The sequence below is a fragment of the Eucyclogobius newberryi genome, unplaced genomic scaffold (genome assembly GCF_026437365.1).
Source record: "Eucyclogobius newberryi isolate DKJ021-1_F unplaced genomic scaffold, fEucNew1.0.hap1 SCAF_3, whole genome shotgun sequence".
Taxonomy (NCBI): Eukaryota; Metazoa; Chordata; class Actinopteri; order Gobiiformes; family Gobiidae; genus Eucyclogobius; species Eucyclogobius newberryi.
In genome coordinates this window covers 23,449,290-23,472,681 of record NW_027315945.1, presented here as the reverse complement: position 1 = coordinate 23,472,681, position 23,392 = coordinate 23,449,290, and the positions used below count along the sequence as shown (strand labels likewise).

General features: G+C 39.9%; 1 protein-coding gene across 1 annotated transcript in view; it reads right to left on the bottom strand.

Annotated features, from left to right (window-relative positions):
- Window positions 1–23,392, bottom strand: part of dnah5 (dynein, axonemal, heavy chain 5) — a 47,218-nt gene that overhangs the window by 15,565 nt on the left and 8,261 nt on the right. Inside the window, exons 6-65 of the mRNA XM_072460920.1 lie at window positions 22,758–22,976; window positions 22,273–22,410; window positions 21,782–21,958; window positions 20,910–21,023; window positions 20,738–20,845; window positions 20,398–20,520; window positions 20,117–20,332; window positions 19,922–19,948; window positions 19,488–19,595; window positions 19,334–19,419; window positions 19,022–19,229; window positions 18,833–18,946; window positions 18,519–18,725; window positions 18,321–18,401; window positions 18,066–18,156; window positions 17,732–17,877; window positions 17,231–17,408; window positions 16,871–17,122; window positions 16,589–16,785; window positions 16,395–16,488; window positions 16,120–16,262; window positions 15,957–16,033; window positions 15,752–15,876; window positions 15,446–15,681; window positions 15,153–15,371; window positions 15,008–15,070; window positions 14,689–14,927; window positions 14,143–14,290; window positions 13,953–14,045; window positions 13,615–13,814; window positions 13,383–13,536; window positions 12,514–12,677; window positions 12,250–12,406; window positions 11,959–12,171; window positions 11,641–11,865; window positions 9,775–9,947; window positions 8,507–8,577; window positions 8,315–8,422; window positions 8,053–8,240; window positions 7,473–7,667; window positions 7,208–7,342; window positions 7,024–7,131; window positions 6,747–6,900; window positions 6,470–6,616; window positions 4,840–5,081; window positions 4,568–4,744; window positions 4,275–4,479; window positions 4,052–4,194; window positions 3,828–3,962; window positions 3,489–3,611; window positions 3,154–3,367; window positions 2,659–2,882; window positions 1,762–1,979; window positions 1,531–1,705; window positions 1,317–1,447; window positions 1,054–1,207; window positions 671–938; window positions 465–588; window positions 260–367; window positions 67–181 (exon numbers count right to left, since the gene is read on the bottom strand). Coding sequence (XP_072317021.1) covers window positions 67–181; window positions 260–367; window positions 465–588; window positions 671–938; window positions 1,054–1,207; window positions 1,317–1,447; window positions 1,531–1,705; window positions 1,762–1,979; window positions 2,659–2,882; window positions 3,154–3,367; window positions 3,489–3,611; window positions 3,828–3,962; window positions 4,052–4,194; window positions 4,275–4,479; window positions 4,568–4,744; window positions 4,840–5,081; window positions 6,470–6,616; window positions 6,747–6,900; window positions 7,024–7,131; window positions 7,208–7,342; window positions 7,473–7,667; window positions 8,053–8,240; window positions 8,315–8,422; window positions 8,507–8,577; window positions 9,775–9,947; window positions 11,641–11,865; window positions 11,959–12,171; window positions 12,250–12,406; window positions 12,514–12,677; window positions 13,383–13,536; window positions 13,615–13,814; window positions 13,953–14,045; window positions 14,143–14,290; window positions 14,689–14,927; window positions 15,008–15,070; window positions 15,153–15,371; window positions 15,446–15,681; window positions 15,752–15,876; window positions 15,957–16,033; window positions 16,120–16,262; window positions 16,395–16,488; window positions 16,589–16,785; window positions 16,871–17,122; window positions 17,231–17,408; window positions 17,732–17,877; window positions 18,066–18,156; window positions 18,321–18,401; window positions 18,519–18,725; window positions 18,833–18,946; window positions 19,022–19,229; window positions 19,334–19,419; window positions 19,488–19,595; window positions 19,922–19,948; window positions 20,117–20,332; window positions 20,398–20,520; window positions 20,738–20,845; window positions 20,910–21,023; window positions 21,782–21,958; window positions 22,273–22,410; window positions 22,758–22,976 — 9,375 coding nt within the window. The remainder of the gene's footprint in view (window positions 1–66; window positions 182–259; window positions 368–464; window positions 589–670; window positions 939–1,053; window positions 1,208–1,316; window positions 1,448–1,530; window positions 1,706–1,761; window positions 1,980–2,658; window positions 2,883–3,153; window positions 3,368–3,488; window positions 3,612–3,827; window positions 3,963–4,051; window positions 4,195–4,274; window positions 4,480–4,567; window positions 4,745–4,839; window positions 5,082–6,469; window positions 6,617–6,746; window positions 6,901–7,023; window positions 7,132–7,207; window positions 7,343–7,472; window positions 7,668–8,052; window positions 8,241–8,314; window positions 8,423–8,506; window positions 8,578–9,774; window positions 9,948–11,640; window positions 11,866–11,958; window positions 12,172–12,249; window positions 12,407–12,513; window positions 12,678–13,382; window positions 13,537–13,614; window positions 13,815–13,952; window positions 14,046–14,142; window positions 14,291–14,688; window positions 14,928–15,007; window positions 15,071–15,152; window positions 15,372–15,445; window positions 15,682–15,751; window positions 15,877–15,956; window positions 16,034–16,119; window positions 16,263–16,394; window positions 16,489–16,588; window positions 16,786–16,870; window positions 17,123–17,230; window positions 17,409–17,731; window positions 17,878–18,065; window positions 18,157–18,320; window positions 18,402–18,518; window positions 18,726–18,832; window positions 18,947–19,021; window positions 19,230–19,333; window positions 19,420–19,487; window positions 19,596–19,921; window positions 19,949–20,116; window positions 20,333–20,397; window positions 20,521–20,737; window positions 20,846–20,909; window positions 21,024–21,781; window positions 21,959–22,272; window positions 22,411–22,757; window positions 22,977–23,392) is intronic.

Genomic DNA, 23,392 nt, shown 5'->3' with positions numbered 1-23,392 from the left:
AGTTTCTTCACTCAAATTGAAGAAGAATAAAGAAATTAGAAATGTATAATTAAACAAGTCTCCTACCATATCAGCCTTTTCATTAGCGACCTGTAGCTCCTTCTCTTTCACCTCAAGCTCTTTACTCAGAGCGGCCACAGACTCCGAAGCTTCCTTCAACTTTTTTAGACCAGTGTTCATTCTGGAAAAAAATAAAATAAATGATGTATTGGAAGAAGACTATGTATTTGAGAAACAAGTATGTGATGTGTGTGCTTACCTGTTGAATAATGTCTGCACCTCAGTGCGTTTCTCTTTGTATATTGCTTTATAGCCCTGGATGAAGGACAGGTAGGACTTTGGTGTTACATGGGCGGAGCGCCTGTACCTAGAGTCAATTTTAATAACATTAGCTTCAACTCAATTTGAACGTTAAATCCGTATATTACTTGCATTCAGTATATGAATGTAAGTTAGTATGATACCTTTGGAAGTAGTCCACACACTTTTCAGCCACACCATCTTGAAATGATCCCATGCACTGAACAACTTCACTTTTGACTTGTAATGAGCAGTCAATGTCGTAGAGAGAGAGGAAGTGCTGCGACACTGCAAGATGAAGAAAGAATCAATGGGTTAGTTTTATTTACTTAGATTATTTACTGCCATGTACATTATTATATAAACTTACCTGCCACTAGGGCATCTTTGGGCCAACGACTAAACCAGTCCATGGTGCACCCTGATATAAGCGCTGGGAACTTTAACGCCCGGTTACGAAACTTTTCCCCAACTGGAGAAAAGCACAGGACCACATGAAGATTGTGTCTGACCCGAGACATGAAGTACTCATACAAGTTTTCATTGGTCGGAGGTCGCCTGGGAAACTCTCGCTTCATCACGGGAATAAGATCACTAAGGATTTCATCGATTTCATCTCGAACAAACAGATTTGAAACCTGTAAATGCACAAGTCAAAAAAACGTATGATGTTTAAAGAAATATTACAAGAATTAGACAAATTAGTATTAGTATATATTACAAAAATAGTTTTGTGTTGTGTGTAACTCTAACCTCTCCAGATGAAAGCACGTTGTTCATATACTCCAGGAAAGACTCTTCTTTGATCTCATTATCTGTAAAAATGAAGCTGATGCCTTTCCCATGTTGACCAGCTGTCCGATACAAACCCCTCAGGTCGTCCATCAAGTTAGCTGTGTTATATGACCTAACACAGTATAGATACATATTTACAGTCATAATAATGTACAATATCAAATCCGAGCCACAAATTACGTCTACTGGAGGTGTACTAGTGATTAGAAACAGCAGCTTACCGTGTGAGAGTAATCTGGAAAATCCTGTATCCAGCAATAAATGAGGCCAACCTCGTTAGGCTCTGTTTGCCTGAGCCCCCAACACCCACTAACAAGGCATTTCCTCCTGAGGTCCTTATGATTCTCGACACCTACATGCATACATTTACATTTAGCAAAGGATAAAAGAATACAGAAAGTATATAATACAATGTCTCAAAATCGCTTGGATCACCTTGACTAAATGTATCATGGCGTCCTGGAAAAACACCATATCCATACTCGTCCCTCTGATACTTTCATTGAAAAGGCTCAGGAACATGTTCAGGCGGTCTTTCAAACTTTCAAATGACTCGATAGGCTCATACACTTTAGGCAAATCGAAGTCTGAATCCTCTGGCTCCTCACCTAAAAACAGTTTGGGGTTTTTTAATGTTTATTTTTATGTTTACTCTTTCCAGTCACTGGTTTCTCGTTAACTTTACCTGTTGCTTCTGGTGCATCTCGTAAAAAGTCGACGAAGAATCTGTCCACTTCATAATCCACTATTTTTTTGGGCTCCTCTCCGAGTTTTTCCCCCACCAGTTTAGACAATGCCTGGTCGAACCACTCCACATCTTCAGGCATTGTAAATCTGTCAGCGATCACACGTTTGTACTCATGTTTCCACAAGGCCAGCAGTACCTGGAAATATTGATTATTGACATATATTTAGTTTTTATAGCTTTATATTCAGTCAACTGGGCAAAGTTTTTACAGTGAATATGTTTTGTGATGTGAAATGTTTTTTATCTAGCTGTTTATGTCACATTCATTGTACATCAGAAAGTTTGATTTAATATAGTTAATCAAGAGCAATCATAATCTATTGTACATTTTGATTGTACATTTGATTATACATTTGTTCACATTTGACTGAATTTTGGTCTCAATAATTGTAAATAATTGCAATATTGTGATTTTCCCCCCTCCTCATAACAATCCTAATATAATTTTTGTATTTTGTATTTATCGTGACGACCCTAAGCATACGTAATGTTAAAACTGTGAAAGAGAGGCAGAGGTAGCAGAACTGAAGGTGTTGACTTGTTGTTGGCATGAAAAAGAGTGATTGAATGAGCACATCAGAGAGACACAGCATGTTAGATGTTTTGGAAATGAAATGCCAGACTAAAATGCTCTGGGCGTGTGCAGGGGAGAGAGAGTAAACACATTGGTACAGGATGCGATGCTTTTTGAGCTGCTGGTTATGTGGCTAACAAGGACATTTATGGATGGAGGGGATTAGTCATTTGTTTGTTGGCATAAGAGAATAGAATGCATTATGTAGCCAGGCAAAATATGATTCACTTTTTTTTCTCACCTCAGTGGACGTGACCACCTCAGAGGTCGTATTAAGCATTCCTTGCCAAACTCTGGACAGATCTCGGAGGTTAAAGATGTAGTGGAACTTGGCTGGAGTTGGAAGCATCTTGACCTTTGTCAGCTGCCACAGTTGGCGGGTCAGAGAAACCAGCCCAGGAATAGCGTTTATGACTTCATCACTGAAGCCTCGTGCAGAACAGAAATGGCCCTCACCAATGACACCTGGAATAAAAGATAACCCACAAATTATAAGTAAAGTACATTCTGTTCTTCTACATCAACTTAGCATATAATGAAAAGGTCATTTATATAGTTGCTATGTAAACTAAAGTGCACAATGTAACTTTTATGATGGAGACAAGCAAACAGACCCTAGATGTATTTATTTTCAATGATATCTAGGCTAAAAAATCACAGATGTCTTTTTTATACCTTTGCACTGTAATTTTGAATATTGACAAGCACTTAAGAGATTCTTTTTACATTTTCTTACCAAATATCTTGTCAATGGAGGTGTTAGAGGGCAATGTGCAGTTAAAAAGAGAAAACTGTCTTTTTAGTCTCTGAGGGATGTCGTTGCGTCCTCCTCCAGGATGGATCATTGCAGCTAAAAACTGGACGTCAACAATGCTGGTGAACTCTCCAGGTTTCTCCAAGTTGTAAAAACCATTCTGCTCCATCAGCTGTCGCACAATCTCATTTGTCACCTGTTATTTTTTTGGCAAGAGCGAGCACACATTTATTACATCACAATTAATAGCATTAACTGGGATAGTGTTAAGAAAAGGCAGAGAATAGATGGAGCAAACTGAATGATCCTGGCCTTACCTGGTCTCCCCACTCATTGATAACAGGCATGTTGATATCATCGATGAAAACTGTCATTTTCTTTCCAGCTGGTGGTCCATAAGTACTGCCCATTCTCTTGTCTACATAGCTCTCAACAGATCTCTAAACGAAGCAATCAAATTCAAAAAGTCACCACAACAACAATCTATTGTGAGAGATACAAGGGACATACATTGATTGGCCAGTACCTTTAATCAATCAATCAATCAATCAATCAGACTCGACTATGATCAGTGTTGCTTTGTGTATTTGTATTTGATTTATCAATACAGGTTAATTCAATATATGTGAACAAATAACAACACAAATGAAAACTACCTGAAACATGAGTGGTGTGGTAGCCGAAGAGAAGTTGAGACTCTTGCTCATGTGCGTCTCAGGGTCGCACTTTGATACGTATCCCTTGATCATCACAGTTTTGGCCGTTCCCTGCTCGCCAATTAGCAACACCGCCTGAAAAGAACATTTGAATGGGATCAAATGAAATGCTATAGATTCTAAAGTTTGTATTATTTCCACAATGGGAATAAAACCATTCTGACCTTGCCCTGTTTTGCTATAGTCTGAACGAGAAAGTCTGTCCTAACATTGTCCACATTGGGGACCAGGATGGAGCTGTACTCTGGGGTAACATCAGTAGGATAGATGTACTCGTCTACTTTGGAATTCCAATGGACCCAGTGACCTGAGAAAAAAAATACAAAGCTGTTTTATTATAGTATGAGCCTTGACCTCTAAAAATAACATTTTGTTTAAAAAATATACCAAATACTGTGACATAGTAGTCGAATATTGTGTCTTCACTCTCAGGGGAGATTTCTGGCAGATTTAGCGATAAGCTGTCATTTGCCCGGATCCATAGTTCCATCTTCCTTCGGTCATCGAGCTCAAGTAAAGCTCCTGTACTCCACATCAGAGCAAAAACATAGAGCCGCTCCAGGTGCTCTCTAGATATGTCTCCAGACTGCTCCTGGAGATAAATAACACACAAAAATAACAGTACAAATGTCAAAATGTGAACGTGTGACAAAACAAAACAAAAATAACAGAAGACTCACTCTTGGTGGTATAAGTCCCTGCAGCATGTTGATACACTGCATGATGACAAAGGCCTCCAACATATCCATTTTGAATTCCAGGGATTGCACACTGAAGCGAAAAAGGTCCGAAAATGAAGAGGTGAACAATTGCCTCAGGGTGTCAGCTTCTTGGGGTGAGCGTTTGTTCAACCAGCTCTGAAGAAATATCACAAACAGTGCATTGTTGTAAATAACCTCTTTTGCAAATCCATTAACCTTGAAAGGCATTTAAATAGCATGGATATAGTTACCTCCAGTATGGGACTCCAGTTGAGGACAGAAGAGCTCATGAACACCATACCATTACGAGATACAGTGGCAGGAGACGCGTTATCAATGTTGTGAGGCTCAAAAACGATTTTGCAGTTGGGCGCCATGGGAATGCGGTCACCGTTGGCCAGAGTAAGAGTCCGATTGTCATCCAAAACAGAGTTGAGGTTCTCGATCCAGATGGCGTCAACTGGTCCGTCCAAAACTATCCAGATGTGCTCTCCTAGAAAACAAATGATTGCTTGATTATTCTATTCAAGTCAACCAAGTCTTATTTCTGAAGTTGTAGTGATGAACATGCTAAATGTACAGACTGCCACCTGCTTTTCTTTACGGAGATGCTTTTGTTTTGCCTGGAATGTGCCACAGTATGACATTAAACTTGGCGACCTATATGGAGGCTAACAGGTGACGCAACAAGATCAAGTTACAGTTTACAGTTTTGTCCGTCTGTCCGTCTGTGAGAGTCGGATCTCTCCTTCACTGGAACTCCTCCAGGTTTCTACGCTTTTTTCCCAAAGAGGTTTTTTTTGTAGTTTTTCCTGGCCGAGAAGGAGAGTCTAAGGACAGAGGACCCTGGGACATCGTCCCTCGCCACCACAGACATTGTCTGACTTCATCGCCACCACAGACATTGTTGATTCATTTCTCCCTGTGGCCCTCAGAGGCAACTGTTGTTGTGATTTTGGGCCTTACAAAAATAAATTGATTTGATTTGAAATTGAGTTTAGATCTGTGGAAAAGTAAGAATCCTTCACTAGCCAGGACAACAATGGAATATGAAAGAATGTTTATTGATAATAGTGATGAAGGAGTGATGATGGAGTGATGATGGAGCGATGATGGAGCGATGATGGATCAATGATGGATCGATGATGGAGCGATGATGGAGCGATGATGGATCAATGATGGATCAATGATCGATCGATGATGGAGCGATGATGGAGCGATGATGGAGCGATGATGGATCAATGATGGATCGATGATGGAACGATGATGGAGCGATGATGGAGCGATGATGGAGCGATGATGGATCAATGATGGATCGATGATGGAGCGATGATGGATCAATGATGGATCGATGATGGAGCGATGATGGAGCGATGATGGAGCGATGATAGAGCGATGATTGATCAATGATGGATCAATGATAGTTGGCTGGGTAGAGACTCAGGATGGGGGCTCTGTCTCGGGTAATCAGCCCAGCCGATTCAGAACCCCCCCTCCGTAGATGGTGATGTGTTAAGGTGAAGATGATAGAGACATGGGGTGGGAGGGTGGGGTCGAAAGAGCAGAGACAACAAGAGATGCTGGGATTGGCTTGTATATACTGTATACTGCCTTCTGGGTAATTAGAGGCGTGGTTAAAGAGTGGAGGTGTGTTTGCTGGAGAAGTCAGAGGTTGAGGTGTGGTCCTGCTCCCAAACCCCTGTTAGCAATTAATATCTCCAACTACACATGTTTTTCAAGGTATTGGACATATACTAAATAACTAAACTAAATTGTTAAGTTTAATGCCATACTGTGAAACATTCCACTAAAAAAGTTACATACCTTTAATGACTCCTCTCCATAGGACAAATAAACATTCTCTCAACTCCTCTTGTTTACCTTTTTTGGAACGTAGTGTTTTCCTCCAAAGTGTGGAGAATATTCCGTCAGTCCAATCGTTTGTGGCAACATCCAGACGACCAAACATCTGAGGAGCTGTGATGGCTTTGGGATTCATGCGCATTTCTCTGTGAGGCTGGCCACACTCTTCACAGGGAGTGCAGAAAACACACATTATTTTACTGTATTTACCATTCATGGGTAAGAGTTGAATATGAAAAGACATAGTGTAATGAAGATGGAAAATTATGTACATATTTTATGAATTGTGTTGTACCTGTCATGGCTTTCATTAGAGTATGTATACAAGTGGTCTTTCCTGCACCGCTGGGTCCTAATGCCATCATCCCATGTCGTACTCTCTGTGTCTCAAACAACTGAATGACCTTTAGCTTCCATGGGGGGTGGCTGATTAAACCTGCCTCCTCAACCTGACAAAAGAAGGTCAGCTTTTTAAACAGCTAAAACTAAAGAACTAAATAAATATATATATCTTACCTAAAAACACAAAGCTATTTGCGTTTACTTTTGTCATGTGTTTACTGGCCACATACCTGTCTATCAATTGCATCTTCTAGTTCTGGGTAGCCTGCTTTATCAAGATGGATGCCAGGAAAGAGGTCTTCAATCAAACTTAAGAACAGAGGCTCATCTTCATCAATCTAAATAACCCAATTACACTGTCATTAATTTTCACTGTTTTCAGGCATTAATTAAATTGTGTCTTTAATAACTCACCAATTTGGAGAGGTTCATATCCCGAAGCACTCTCATTACAATCGTGGATTCAGTGTCAGAAGGGTTGGCCCGTTTTGCCGCGCCCAAAGTTCGCAAAACAGAAAGGATATTTCGCAAACCAAAATCATAGTGAACCTGAAAAATATTATAATACATTCATGCTTAAAGGTGAATTGGCGACATTGATGAAATGGCTTAAACAACAGTGGAATCGATAGTGCGCATAATGAGCTTTAATATGCCACAAATGAGCAACACATTTTACCTGTTTGGAGAGCTGCTCTTCACACAGCTTGTACAGAGTGAAGAACTTGCGGGCCAGCTCCATATTGTCAATAAAGCCGCAGCTGGCCAGTTTTACCCGAATAATAATTTGTCGGTCGGGAACCATCATAGCCACTGAACGGAAGTTGATTTTCAAATTTTCAGGAAGCTCTTGTCGCCCAGCATAACCTGGATTCTGTTCATTTAGAATAAGACGGAAAAAATGTCAGGGCAATTTGATTAGAAAAACAACAGCACTAAATCTTTAAGTCTTGTTAACAGAAGAAAACCATTAACGTTTACAGCAGACTCTCACTTTCGACTATAAAAATCCCCAAGGACTGAGGCCCAGACTCCGAGATCTGGTCTTTGATTAGTGGGTTTTCACACTTGCAGGCACCCACACAAACACGCATGGGAAATTGATCTCTAACCTCATTCACCACAAGGAAAAGTTATTCCGGTCTAATGACTAGCCTAGGGATAGCAAGTCGTTTTCACTCACCTAACAATTAATGTGTGGAGTGTATGAAAATGAAATAAACCTCATAAAAGACCCAAGCCACACTTATTGTCATTACCATAGTTAGAAAGAGGCCAAATTCTGGATTCATCTCAACAAGCTCTCCATCTGTGAAGATAAAGTTCTTTCGCCTCTCCTTCTTACAGGTGAGCACAATGGCAATTTGTTGTGCTGCCACTGACAGAACCGGGAGGTCAATTCGGTTAAACTCGTCAAAACATCCCCAGGATCCGGACTGGGCCAAACCTGAATAAAGATTGGTCAATCAAATTTCAACACAAACTCTTTTAATCTAAATTGTATTGTATAATAAGTTTTACCTTTGAATATTCTTCCCAAGCCTCTGAAGTCCATTTGGTCCGAACAATTGAAGACAACAACATATTTCCCAAGACAGCGACCCATATCTTTTGTTGTCTCTGTCTTACCTGATGAAAACAATGCAATAATACAATTCAATCTGACATTATTTCCTTATACAAATAAATGAATAAAGAAATGGTTATAGTTACCTGTCCCTGCTGGCCCAGCTGGAGCACCACCCATGCTCATGCCAAGTGCCTGTGCAAGAGTTATGTAGCACCTGAAAAAATACACAATGTAACCTGATAATACAAATACAGTACAGGGACTCAGGTCTGTGTTCAGCAGTGTGCAATAAGTGATTTTGCCTTTGGCCATAAGGCCACATGCCACTCCTTGGCACAGAGATGCTGTGCAGTGTCAGTTGGTAGCTCCCGCCCTGCTGCTGTCTGTTCTTGTTTCTCTCCACTTGTCTCCTGCTATTTCCCCCTTTGTCTGCTCATATTACTCTGTGTGCGTTTGTGTGTCTGACACAGGCAGTAGCTGTAAGTAACTTAAGATGCTCCTTCAGTCAGTTATGTCCCTAATAGTTAAAACCAACAACATTTATTATATTTTTTTAATTATTTTTTTAACTTTTATTTTTTCATTTTCTTCTTTTTCATTGATTCCAATGAATTTACTTTGAATACGCTGGTCACTGTGATAAAATGTAAATATATGATTATATTTCTGTGATGTATTTTATCTGCATAATAGTGATATGACTATATTTGTATATTATCTGCATTATTAGTCTAAGAGAAAAACGGAATGTGTGACAAACTGCATTTGTGAAGGTGTCGTAAAGATGGAGCAGCGGAATGTTTACTCTAGGGAGGGATGTAACACCCCAGGGGGGGAGTTGCCCCCCCCTGCATGCTTCATCTCTAAGGAAAATACCAGACTGTCGTAAAAGACAAGTGCCTTGATGTGAAGCTGACCAATGAGAAATGTGACCCGCCTATTCCATAATATCTAATAAAACCAACCTGCATGAGAAAAAACGTCGTGAGACCAGGAGGGTCGCCGGGCTGCTTACAACAGCCTTGGTGACCCGGCCCGGCGGTTTCTCCCATGCATGCCACACAAATGTCTGATGTTTCTGTGTCGTTTCCTATTCTAAGTTGAATTGTGTTCTCTGTGTGTTAAGGAATAGCATTGGTGTATGTCTAATTCCCTGAGAATTATATTATAAAGTGTGCTAAGGCACAATTCAGTAATACAAATGTCAGTAACATTCAATGATGTTTAGCTTGAAAAAAAATATACAGCCAACTTTAAGTTGGATATATAAAATGTTTCACAGAAATATAACAATTCCTGACCTCACCTACCTTACCTTTAGAGTATGTTTGATAGTACATGTCCCCCTTGTCTTGAAGGTTAGATTTACAGTAATAATGTTTGGACAGGTGGCTTGTAGTCATTATAGTACCTGTCAGTCAGAGGCGTTATAACAAGCCTTTCGGTGCAACCTAGGAATTCATTCTGGTAGACAAAGCCCACGTCAGTGATGTTGATGGCCATCTTGTCTGAGTCCTCATTGAAGTAGAAACGGCACTGCTTTAGCCATTCAAAGTCACTGGCGCTTTTGATATTCACTCGGCACTGGAAAAAAAACCTAAATGTTAAGAATAAGAAATCGAAGAGTACCATTTAGGAAGGATGCAGGAGATGAAAGGGAGAGGAATAGAGGGGTGAGTAAAGAACAAGATATGTGGAAGAAAAAGAGGTCGTCAGAAAGAACAGAAGGACTGCAAAATGAGCAAAAAACAGAGAAGTAGGTGGCAATCAAAGTCATGAGGAGGCGAGGGGAGATCAAAACCATCCATTATATCAGGCAGTGATGGAGCTGATCAATCACATGAATGGAAGAAAACAGCATATTTAATGGCTCAGTGTGTTATAAGACAGTGTAGGAGGTATAATACCTCAGTAACAATCTTTTAAAAAAGGATGACATATGACAAGGTTAAACAGTAATAGTATGCTTTGTTCCAAAACCGTGCAATTCTTTTTTAAAGGTATGTAACTTGCAAAAAATGTATAGAAAGGTCTAAACTTACTACTCTGGGAAAGATAATATTAAGTGATCAGCGATCACTGCATAAGAGTTGTGCATAAGAGTGGGGTTGCTTTCCTACAGATCAGACCTGTGCCTAAATCAACAGCATTAACTTCGTGTTGCCATAGAGATAAATACGTTGGATACATTGTGAAAAATTCCATCTACAAGGAGAAGGTCGCAGATTCCCCACCAGAAATGTTACAGCACATTTAAGTAAGCGAGTGTTGGGACGCTCAATATGTATTTACTGTATTTTTCGGACTATAAGTCGCATTTTTGGGGGAAATTTATTTGATCAAATCCAAGACCAAGAACAGACGTTTAATCTTGAAATGTAATTTAAAATAATAACAGATTAAAGTATATGGTGAGTGGGCTAGAGTATGCTAACGTTACACCTTCAGCTACAGGACGCACAGACAACGAACTGTGGTAAGTGTCTGGTATGTTAACGTAACATAATTAACAATTATTCAGATAACTATAGCATAAAGAACATGCTAACAAGTTTACCAAAGCATCAGTATTACCCAAAATCACTAAATCCATTGAATTCTTCTTCCTCTGTGTCACTTCTAAACAACTCCACAAACTCCGGAGGTAGAGGAAGTACCTATTCTTCTTCTGTGTTGCTTAGAGCCTAGAGCGCCCTCTTGGGGTTGTCAGTGTGAAAATAATCAACATGTGAAATGTGGGTTCCAGAGTGAAAATAACTAATAATATAGCATATAAGTCGCTATTGAGTATAAGTCGCACCCCGGCCAAAAAAAATTAAAAAATGTGTGACTTATAGTCCGGAAAATACGGTATTCATCTGTTTTTTTCTATACAGTGAACCCTCGTTTATCGCGGGGGTTACGTTCCAAAAAGAACCCGCGATAGGCGAAATCCGTGAAGTAGAAACCTTTATTTTTTTTACAGTTATTATACAATGAAATACTCCATAAAACATTGAAGCTCACACACGCCGCTCTCACCGGCCTCGCAAACTTCAATTTGGCAAGCGGTTTTACGTACGTGTGCATATTAATCCATAACGTTATTGACACACAGGTAGAGAAGAAGTGGAGAGACTGTTTAGCCAATCAGAATGCAGAACACAATGCATGATGCAAATCCGTGAAGCAGTGAGACCGTGAAAAGTGAACCGCGATATAGCGAGGGATCACTGTAGACATTCCTCAGAATTGTACATTTAATTTCTAGGCTGTAATTTTCAGAAAACAAACTTACAAGATCATCAAATATGTCTCTCTGGTGGACGTGGATGGTGATGAGGGTTTCATACTTGGTCCTCTCAACAGTCCCCAGATCTTTAGTGGTCATGTCGATCAATGTGTTGAGCTGGTCCAAGAAAAGTTGATTGGTTTTGGCCATAATGCGGCGATCATACCTGGCGTTGGTCAAAGCCTCCTCTGCATTTCTTGTCCATATCATCTGGATTCCTAGGAGGCCCACCTATATCAAGAAAAGTGCTTTTAGTGCACTCTGGGACAATATCATTATAAAGACATTTGCACTTAATCAAATGAAAAGGCTAGGATGGCTGACCTGGGCTGGATAGGAATTAAGAAAATCGATCAGCTGGAACCCGGAGTCCTGTGTAGCCAAAGCTGCCTGTCGAATAACTTGGTGCAAAGACCTCTGGGACTCCTTAAGCAAAGAATTAAGCCACACTTCCACATTGCCTTCAGCTGTAACAGGACGCTCCAAATCCACTGTCTCTCCTTCCCGAGAGGACACAGCCAAAATCCTATCATAAACCTAGCAAAGGGAAAATTTAGTGCTTGAAAATATATTTATCTACCTCTTGACACATTTCTCTACCTCGTAATAGTTTACCTTGTCGTGGAATCGAACACTTTTAATGTTGTCAAAGACATTTAAGAGATGAGCCTGGATTGTGTGAGAGTCTGAGGCCTGACCAAGTATCTCCAAAAGTGCTGGATCGGACACGAAGAAGAAACGAGGAAAGAGCAAACGCTTCTTCTCCAGATAGCTGAGGACGAGTACATTGTCAAACGTAAGCCTCACTCTTTTGTCTTGCTGGAACCACTTACACTTTGATGTAAGTCTAAATGGTTTCTGATATCCTGTTGTACTCACCCTGTAAGTGATTTTTGGCATATTTCAAGCTGTTCGAGGAGGTGAGGCAGCAGCTGTCCCATAGTCTCATCACCCACACAAGATTGCACCACGTTGGGCATCTCATGAGCTCGCATCATGATCTTTACCCAGGATTTGTCTATGTTAGAGAAACGCTTTGCCTCCTGAAATGTGTTTTAAAAAACATGAAAGAAAATAAATAGGCATTTCTGAATGTTTCAGAAAGTAACTGCAATTACATTACATGATAATATTGTTATACAAAATAAATTCTATTGCATTAAAAAAGCTATTAAAAGACCTACCACATATGTAACGACTTATTAAATGTATTTTACACCACATCAGGGAACACAGCCAGGCATGTGTCTAAAACACTGTATTTGACAAATTATGCAAAATCAACTTTAATATAATTTTAACCCTGTTACAATGGTGTGTTGTACTCAAATGTGTATTTCGATTGATTCATGCATGTTTTCACCTACCCTCTGACCCCGCCCACATCCCTGTACTTAGTTGCGATCATTTGAAAAATGAAGGGTTCTAAAATATCACATAGGCATTTTCAAGGATAAACACATGTAAATGAAATAAGCTGCTTGAGTTCTACTGTTTTGAATAAGAAGTCAATGGACCTGTTCTTGTAGTTTTTTGTTTCAATCAATATTGTGGTTTACAATGAACAAAATGTAAAACATGATATACAGTAGTTCAATACCAAGTGCCTGGAAAAAAAGCACAATATTTCTCCTTTTAACCTCCACTAATGTATCTGTATTCATCTCACTGTGTTGTTGTTCTACTCTGTTTTCTGTCCTTAAGAAGAGCCAGTTAAGAGAATGGGAGCGATACGTGCAGTTGTTTACCTTAGGCATCTGTTTAGCAATGTCTCCGCCCACAAACACAGCTTCCAAATAGATCCAGAGATTTTGTACTGTCATCCAGTTTTCAATAATGTCATTGGTATTGGAGAGATTCTGCACCCATTTCTGAATCTGGGTTTTAAATGGGGTGTTATACCTGTAGGTCATCATAATCATATTAAAATACCCCATGTTATGACTCATATTGAATAATGCATCTGCCGATGTCACATACCTGTTACTCATAAGAGATCCTAACATCATCAGGCTGTCCTCCATGTTCGTTATTATCTCTGAGGTGCTGTCTCCCCTCAGCAGCAGCTCTCCGCGAGTCTTAAAGTTTGCAAATGTAAATGTCTTGTTGTCCCATTCAGCAATAACCATCTTGAGCTTCTGTTCAATGTCCCGCTCCTTTACTGCACTGATGCAAATATCCTGAGCAAGTCAAATCACACTGTTGTTATAACACTGACTTAAATTAGGTTCCACATAAAGACATTTTAAAACTTTGTATAGTGCAAACATTTGATGCAGAAACTACAGATGATATAATTCAATTTGCAAATAAATCACCTCAATTTCTTCTTTATATTTGAGCAAAGGAGCCTCCATAATATTACGCAGCTTGAAAGTTTCAGTCTCCACTTCAAATGGATGCCCAGTCACCTGATTCAAGGAACCAAAGAAACCATTCATGTGTGTTTTAAATCATTTCTAAAACATGGTCTTTATTATGTATTTTTTCATGTGTTTTCACTCTCACCTCAGTAATTCTCTTCCAGTGACGTGTCATCATAGCTTTATTGCTCATCAGTTCAAGCAAAGGACAACACTCACTGAATTCATCAATAGTTTTCTTGAGATCCAGGAACGCCGGCCACTCTTTCAACGCTCGTGGCAACTTGCGACATCTATTTTGATCACACAAAATAGATATATTACATTTTTAAGTCAATCATACTGCAGGGATATCTGTCAATGTGCAAAAGCAGGACAGGTCTTTTGCAGCACTGTGCACTGAGCCTTGAATACCACCTCTAAAACTGACAGACAGCATTAACTCTAGTGGAGGAAGTTGTCTTGACTTTTGCATCGGCACGAATTTCTCACAGCTTTCCTTTTATATAAATGAAGAATAGTACATTGTATCTGGTGATGAGTTGTTTTTCTCTTTGATTGTCAATTTCTGTTTTGAAAATGTTAATTCTGATTGTTTTGTCCAATAAAATGAGTTTAATAAATACAAAAATAATGTAATATTGTGCTCTAAAAAGCCTTTTTTCCTTTATTCTAAATGATTAATACTGACCGTGTTTGAAAATCCAGGAGCTCATTATTGATTCTTTCGATGTGTATGTCTGCCCAGAGTATATCGTGGTAACCATTCACAGTGTCAATCACATTGTTGTAAAGTCCATATAATTTTTGCAGTAATGTCAGCTGCTTTCTTATTTCCAGCAGCTGAGGATGTTGTGTAACAGGAAGTCCAAACAGCTCCTCTCCTCCAGTGTAAGTAATGTATTTCCTGAAGAGATTGTCAAATCGATTCTGGAAATGAAGTAAAACGACTATGTAAAAACAAGCACACAGCTCAGTTTGAAAACATTTGGATGAACTGGGCTCAGCACCTGAAACATAATCAGTCTATCGCTTGCATCTTGTGGAGCCAGGCCCACAGCCATTGGTCCATCCTGTCAAACACAGAAACAAAACGGTACTAATTTATGATTTACAAACGCAAGTTCAAACTTAGATCTTGGTATTTTGTTTAACCTTATCATAGTCTCGGTAGAAGTATTGACAGTCTTCCACAAAAGTCTCCACATTGCTCAGCAGTTCTCCCCTGAAGTTTGGCTGCAGGGCCACTAACTCATTCTGCACTTCTGTGGTACGTGAGAGGAGTTTCTCCCAGGTGTATCGTAGTGTGTCTACTTTGTCCACTTCTTCTTTTGCAACAGACAGCTCAAATTTGTGAAGCATGGCGTATGACTCCTGTTTGGAAAAGGTAACGTTATTGCATCAATTCTACAGAGGAAAGCCACAGAGAGGGCTCATATGTACTTTACCTCTACAGGTCCAACTTGGAAATCGACAGATATCTGATGCTCTCGGATCTCCTTGAGCGCTGCCATGGCAATACGAATGTCATCCAAGTCTTTGATTTGGCGATTCAGTTTCTTCCCTGCTTCATCTACAAACGTGAAGATCTGCTCCATCTCAGAGTGGTACTTCCTGTTGCTGTTCATACCATAGTCCACCATCCAGCTCTTGGTTTCAGCCGTGAGAGACATCTTCAGATCAGCTAATGTCAGAACGAATTTAAAACCAGTTCAAAAATCAAAAGAGTAATTATTTTGAGATTGAGCTTTTACCTGTGAACAGTGCTAAAGCTCCAACAGAGATGTATTCAGGCTCAGAGAGGATTTGAGTTTGAAGGTTTTTGTAATAAAGAATATGACTCTCGAATTCAGACAACAAGGGAGACCCCTGAAGGAACCTACAATGAGTAAAGCAACACTATCATCCCTGTCATTAAAACAGTTAAAAACACATGAATCAAATAGTTCATAGTAGTACTTCCGCATGGTGTCCTCTCTGTCTTTCCTCCAGATGTGGTGGTAACAGCTGAATCGATCCAAAGCAGTGTTTACTTCCTGGAAATGCAATTTTAATTATACACATTTCAAGAAGCCGTTGACAATTGACATTGATAGCATAAAAGGATACAAACGGTTTATACCTTTTTTGTACAACTGATCGAGGAGCTTAGAACAGAAATTAATTTGACTATTTCCTTGTTTTCAGACACACTCTTGTAGTAGTTTCGGACTTGCACTGGGATGGACTGGGCCGCTGCAGCTGATATATCTGAGGTGCTTCCATCTAACATCGCAAATGAATTTACACAATATTAATGCAATTCTCTGTCATCATTTGTCAAACGTAGAAACAGGATTTTTCAGATTTTTTTTTTAGATTGAATAGAATACAGTCATTTATCTTCACAAACTGTACCTGCCAGACTCCGATAAGTTCCGGCTCCATCTTCTGATTCGCTTTCAGAGCTGTCTTGCTTTAAGCCTGCCAGTCGTCGTTCATGCATTTTCCTCTGTAAAAAAAACAAACATTTCATTCAATTGCTTTGTAATATGTTGATTTTAGTGGCAACGTTTGAAAACCTTTATGTGACCTTGACACACTTAACTCACTTTGGAGATCCTCTCTTTGCTCCACTGGCCGACTCCTTTACTAACACTGACCACACACTCCACCGCTCGGTTCAGAGTCTGTTGGGTCTCCTCTAGAGCCGGCACCATCGCAATATTTGGAATGGAGAGAGTCACGCTCACTCTGAAGATTGCAGGCTGAACTCTGGACTTTGTGAAACTGAATGAATCATTTTCAGCTACAGACGAAAAACAAATTAGGAAGAAAGTAAAAGAAAACTTTGAGATAAAAGCAAACTGGCTATTGAGCGAACCAGTGCTTACTCATGAAATGCCCTTGCGAAGAGTGGATATGTTTGCGTAACATCTCTAAGGTATTGCGCGTCAGTCTGAGTAAGGCGTCTACATTCCGATGGTTAAAATAAGAAAGCAGTTCTCGAGCTTCTTCTTCCATGATTTCGATTAAGTCTCTCTTTTTCTTTTTCCTCATCAGGGGAGACGAGGGGCCGACACTCGGAGGTGGCAACAAGGTATTTCTGGAGACGAGGTGACCCTCTGAACGGTGCTCGTCTTCACCTGAGACAGAAATACTCTTATATAACGGAAAGGTTTACCAGCACAACACAGTATAAGATGGTGTCCTTATGCGTGGACACAGCTGAACATAAATTATGGCCTTATTACCTTCACTGTCTACGTGATCTACAGGCTTATTTTCAGGAGGGTTTTCTTCTACAGTTTTCTCCACCTCGTCTCTTTGATTGTGGTCAAACTCCATCAGCATGTTGATAAGTTCATTAGCCGCCTCCTCCACCAGCGAGCTCTTCGTGTGCAGTATCTGGGCTTGTTTTATACATAGGTCCTATAAATATGGATTTGGGCACTGGTAAAGCTTAAGGTGCAGCGTTTGTAGAGGACAATCTGCCACCTGCTTGTCTCTATGGAGATGCTTCGGAGATAGATAGATAGATTTTCATGCCAAATTGGAAAATTCCAGGCAGAGCAACAGCAGCTCCAGAAACAAGCAGGTGGCAGATCCTCCACCAGGAGAGTTACATAGTGTACCTTTAAACATAGATGCATAGCTTCAATAGCTTCAGTATTTATTTAGAGTCAACGAACAGTTAAGCCAGAAAAAAAAGGTAAACATAAATCATGAGCCTGTGGTGAAAACAGCGTGTTTACCCGTGTTGTCTGAACAAACTCCTCGCAAGTAACAGGCTCGTCCTCTGGCAGCACACACAGCGTGGAAGCACTCATCTCCTGCAGAACCGCGTCAATCCTAAACTCCACCAAGTCATTTACTCGGTCTATCAGCAGCTCTAAGTCCTCTGGAGACACAGGAGAGGGATTTGACAGAGACAGGCACAGAAGGGCTCAAACAGATGAACCCGAAAAGGCGAGAAAGTTCAGATAGGGCTTATAACAGGGACACAAAAGCTCAGCTGCGCAGAAAGTGTACGAAGGCAATTCATTCACATCGAACTCCTAAAAATCCAGTCAAATTTTGGACTCTTACCAAGAGATTTTTCAATGCGAGAGAGGTACTTGTCTATAGTTAGAGATGTCCAGTTGAGAGTAGTTAAACCAGGCAAAAGGGCCTCATCCACCTGTCAAAGGTTGAATATTATGTAAGGGTTGCTGTGATTGATAATTATAAACAACTGAAATATAATAACAAGACGTTGAAATAAAAAAGGATAAATAAAGGTTTTCACTTGGATGAAAACATTTGAATAAAACAGCCTGAGACGAAACAGACAAAACATCTTACCTTAGCAACATGTGGCGTAGCGAGTTGTTCAAAGACGCTACGAATCTTTGCTCGTACTCTGGTATTTTCACTCAACATTAACTGAAATATCAAAAGTATAAACATAAACATAAACTGAGAAACACAATTTAGCAGGACAAGGTACATCACAATAAATATACAAACAATCAACATAAACGTCTGCTGTATGGAAAGTACCTGTAAGTTATTGTAGTTCTTTTTGAGGCTGTCCTGTTTTTGCAGCAGCACAGAAGCAAAGGGTGGGATCTCCAAGTCCATTCTTTTCATGCAGTTTGTCTCTCTTATCTGGGTCAGGATTTCAGGGTCAAGGTTCACAAAAAGCTCCCCAGTTGCTTGAGACCTGACCAAGAGAGACACCTGGAGACCTGCTCTGGCATCTTCCATCTTTGTGTTGAACATGAGGGAATCACATTTGTGAACAAAACTACTCATAACAGCATGAGAGAGATTTATGCAAGAGCCTTTTTATGTTGTGTTGTAAACTAGTTCACCTTTTTCATCCAGTTTTGATGATAGAGTATCTCAAACTCTAGCAGAACTCTTGCCACCCTGTTGTAGTTTTTGATGATTATTTTTGCTTCAACAGTAGAAAGAACGCCTGGATGCTGCACAGCAACAAAATAACATTGTTAATATTGTATTTTGCCTCATAACTGCACACAAAATGTATGATTGCAAACCTGTTGAAAGAGGTCCATTGGGCCCTGGATTCTGCTGTAAAGATTTCGGGCCCACATGATTCGACCTGCTACAGGTGGAAGGTCTCTGCCGATGGGAGGGTCGAGCTTTTGTTTGATGTAAATACGGGAGACCATTTCGATGTCTCGGCCATAGCTTTGTAGAATCCGCTGATACTTGTCCTCGATGCCAAGGTCAGGAATCCCTAGTCTGTTCAATAGGCACATTATAATTCAACTGTTCAGTGTTGGACATCATCTTCTTATTGTACAAGCTACAGGAACAGGCAATATACAAATACATATTATTTTTACCTCTCAAATTTCTTCAACACATTTAACGCTCTTTCTGTATTTTGGATTTTCTCAAAAGTGCTATCCATAAAACCTTTGAGGTCATTCTGTATGAAAGTAGAGCATGTTAGCTGCTTATGTAATGAAGTCTTTCATTTGGAAACGTTTGACTTACATGGAGCTCCAAAGTACTTTTGCAGAAGTCCTCATAGTCTGTGTCGAAGTCAGTTCGCCTGTGGTCCAGAAAACTGTAATGTTTTTTCTTCATGATCTGGACAATAGTCTATGTCAAGAAGAATAAAATAATATTACATAAAAATGTATTTGCAGAAATCTTTTTTTACAAGTCATGCCACTACTTTTTACTTTGGGGATTAGAAACTTTAAATATTTAGTTTTGAACCCCCTTAAGTAATAAAGTAAGAAATAAACAGGAAACACAGTAATGTGTCACATTAAATGCACTGGGCACTGGAAGTGTTAGGAATAACATGATGTCAAGTAATGAAATGAGTGATGCCAAATGTTACTGTGTGTTATATCTACTTGAGCTGGATGGAAGTACTGTAAGACCATGCATTTAATGGATATTCCAAAAGTACACATTACCTCCCATTTCCCCTGCATTTCTGCAGTCTGCGTTCAATAAAAAGAATAAATACTGTTTTATACACTTTCATGTATTCATTTAAATGTTGGAACTATTCATAATTAGACCGTGATAATGACTGTAAAATACTGAATATTATCCGGTTTTATTTAGTAATTCTGCCTAAAATATTGTGTATGAAAATCTGTACGAACCTGATTCTTTGTATTCATTGTCTCCAGTCCTTCGATCTTAGAGTCTTGTAAAACAGAGTAGGTGGAAATAGTGGTGAACATATCCAAGATCTTGTTGAGTCGTCTTTGGAACGAGTCAAATTTTCCAAAAATGTACATCTCGCTAAAATCAAACTGTCTCTCTGCTGGAGTCTGCTGCAGCTTTTCCTTGGTCTTCTGGTAACACTGCTGATATTCCTTCAGTGGGAGTCAAAACATCAGCTTCAGGTTTGCCCTTAAACATTACTTTCTGTATAGTTTACCTTGTTTAAAGAAATAGAAGCTCTGATTTTCGCTGCCACTTGTTCTTGGGGCTGGTCCCACATTGTATTAGCCCCATTATTTGTGATATACGCCTTGCACGCCGTGATCATCTGATTTGTCACCTAAAAGTCCACAAAAAGAACTACTGTAATGTAGTTAGCTGGAAAAGGGCTTAGGTGAATACAATTACAGTAGCAACTTAACTAATGAACCGAGTACGAGACAAAACGTGCCTCAGTGGTTCATTGAGCAATAATTTGCAGATGAATTGTGACAGTTAATCTAATATTGTTTTGCTCAGTGAACATGAACAGCCTATTGTATTTCAAATGCACTCACCTTCACAAAAATGGATGTAATCTTTTCCGGCGTATTGTAGTAGCGAGAAATGTTGTGAATCATCCGAATGGCATTGATCAGACTGGGTATTGCATCCACCATTGTCACCTATGGAGAGGAGAAGTCTAAGCTTTGTTCAAGATGACGTGATTTATATGTGAAGGTTTCGTACAGGGTCACTGTTATAAAGCGGGTCACAAAACTTCTCCAGACTGTAGAGGTATTTCACATTGTCTTTTGCCTCGTTAGCCGCGTCAGTAATCCTGATGTCAAGTTCACGCCATGTCTGGAAAAGAGAATATGCAGTTTGACTTACAGTCCAGTTACAGTACGTTTGATAATGCTTATTCATCTTTTATATAGCACTTTTTAGGGCAGGACTGAACTAGTTCTGCTCCCCTCTGCACAGTATACATTGTAGCTCCTCGGACAAGCACATTGAGATTGAAAATAACTTCTGGATGACGATCGGAATGTCTGGATTTTGAAAACATTGCCCAGATGAGTACCGTTGAGTCCATTTCCACCGTTTTGCAGACACTTGCTTTAAAATGTTGTGTGGCCACAGCTGCCCTGGGGTAGACTGACGGAAACATTGCTGTCAATCTGCAACACTTTTTATTTATTTTTATTTTTATTTTTTTCCCCCTCCATTCCTTATTAGGAAATGAGAGGTTTTGTCTATAGGAGTTTTTGTTTGTAAGAGTTTTTGTTTATAAGAGTTCTTCTATTAAGAGTGTTTTTTTATGAGTTGTCTGTCATTTTCCTCTGTATCTACCTGCGTTGCAACAATGAAATTTACCATTGTGTGGACAATAAAGGAATATCTAATCTTCCTCTTTGACCACCAATCTCTCACTCACGCACTTTATTCACACTAGACAAGGTGAGTGAAGTGACACTAGAACTGCTGTGGAACCTGGTATTCTTAGCAGTCTCTCACTCGAGTAATAACCAGGCCCAACACTGCTTAGCGTCCAAAATAAGTCTAGCACTGTCAAGGTGGTACAGCCAATTTATTTACACTCCACACTCCAAATGTACCTTGATGAGTTTAGACTTGGCAAGCAAAAGCACTCCCAAAGCAGCTCTAACGTCTGGACTCTTAAGCTGTTCCAGAAGGTAGTTGAAGCGGGACATCCTTCTCTTCCAGTAGTCCAGTTCAGCTCGAGGACCAAGATCGTCTGCTTCCTTTCTTAACTGGTCACTCTCAGTAAGAACCTAGAAACGGTTGAAACATAATTCAACGGGCGATGCTACAGTCTGTCTGGTATAACGATCGGTCAGAGCTTCTTGTCATGCGTAATTGACACTTTTACGTAAGTACAAATTCACGCAGCAGTGTATTTTTAACCATTTTCAGTTGCCTTTGTACTAGTTCTTTTACATTACTTAAATTCAGCCTGGAAAAGAGAATTGCCACTGAAGGATGTTGCTAAAATCGTATCAGAACTATTCAAAAACACCACCAATGTTGGGCCCTTAAAACACTCCAATGCATCTAATATATATTCCCCTGAGTCCTTATGTTTTACCAGTTCAATCTGCTTAATCCAGACTTTCATGCAAGCCTCTATCTTGTCCGTGGTCTCGGTGCTGTGAGCGGCTGCCATGTAGTCCGCTGGGGTTTTCATCCCGCGCAGGTCAAGCGTGTCACACTCCTTCAATGTCACCTGGAACACAGCCACACCACAAACAAACATCGCAGTTATTTTTCTACTGGTGAATATGGACGTTTTTAAATCAATACAATCACTTGATGTATCCTTGAGGCACGGAAAGATACATTGCAGTACAAGTTTTCTATTTCAATCACGTCTGCGATTTATGTTTTAGTAGTACGATACGGTTGTGCACGTTTCAAACACAAAAGAGCATTAAATCTTCATGAAAAAGTTAAGTATTGAACTGCTAAACTAATACAATAATCACATGCATTTTAGAACTTTTCTGTAGCGGTCTAAACTACAAGATTGACAGCATTTATACAGAATGAGACTAACAGGCTATGATGTGTTACCTTTTCTTGCAGGCTTTCTTGTGCTCCAACCAGAACATTTACAAAGCTCTCTAATGATGATATGAAGTCATGTTTGACAGTCTGGGCCTGAGGACTGGCCAGTTCTCCCCAGCCATGATTCATCTTCCTCAAAGTCGGGATGAAAATTTCGGCGAGAAGCTGCTCCACACTTTTTAATAGGCCTCCTTCAGTCGTGTCCAAAATGTTGAAGTTTACATCCTAAAATCAAACAGTCTGTATAAAACCGGGAGGCACTTAGGTCTTGCCAAACCATTAGAGCAGCAAACATCTCCTGTCGGGGCGGCAAACACATTTCAAACAGACAGCACGTTGCCGAAGAGGAAAACTATCCAGCTGATCATTATACTCATCACCTGATCTTTGAGCTTGTAGGTATCATTGAGCCTTGGTTACATGGCTGATCTGTGTAGGTCATTAGCTCCGTGGCTGACAGTAGGTGATTAACAAGAATCAATAACACTGCTTAGACTGACCTATGGTATCACTGTGATAATGTCAAGCCTCCTATTGTGCCCCCCGCTCTGGAAACGGAAACTGTCTTTGCCATTAATCGCAAACAAAAGGTCTCCAAGAAAGACTGCTGTGAACACAAGGCGAGCGCGCACACTTTAAAT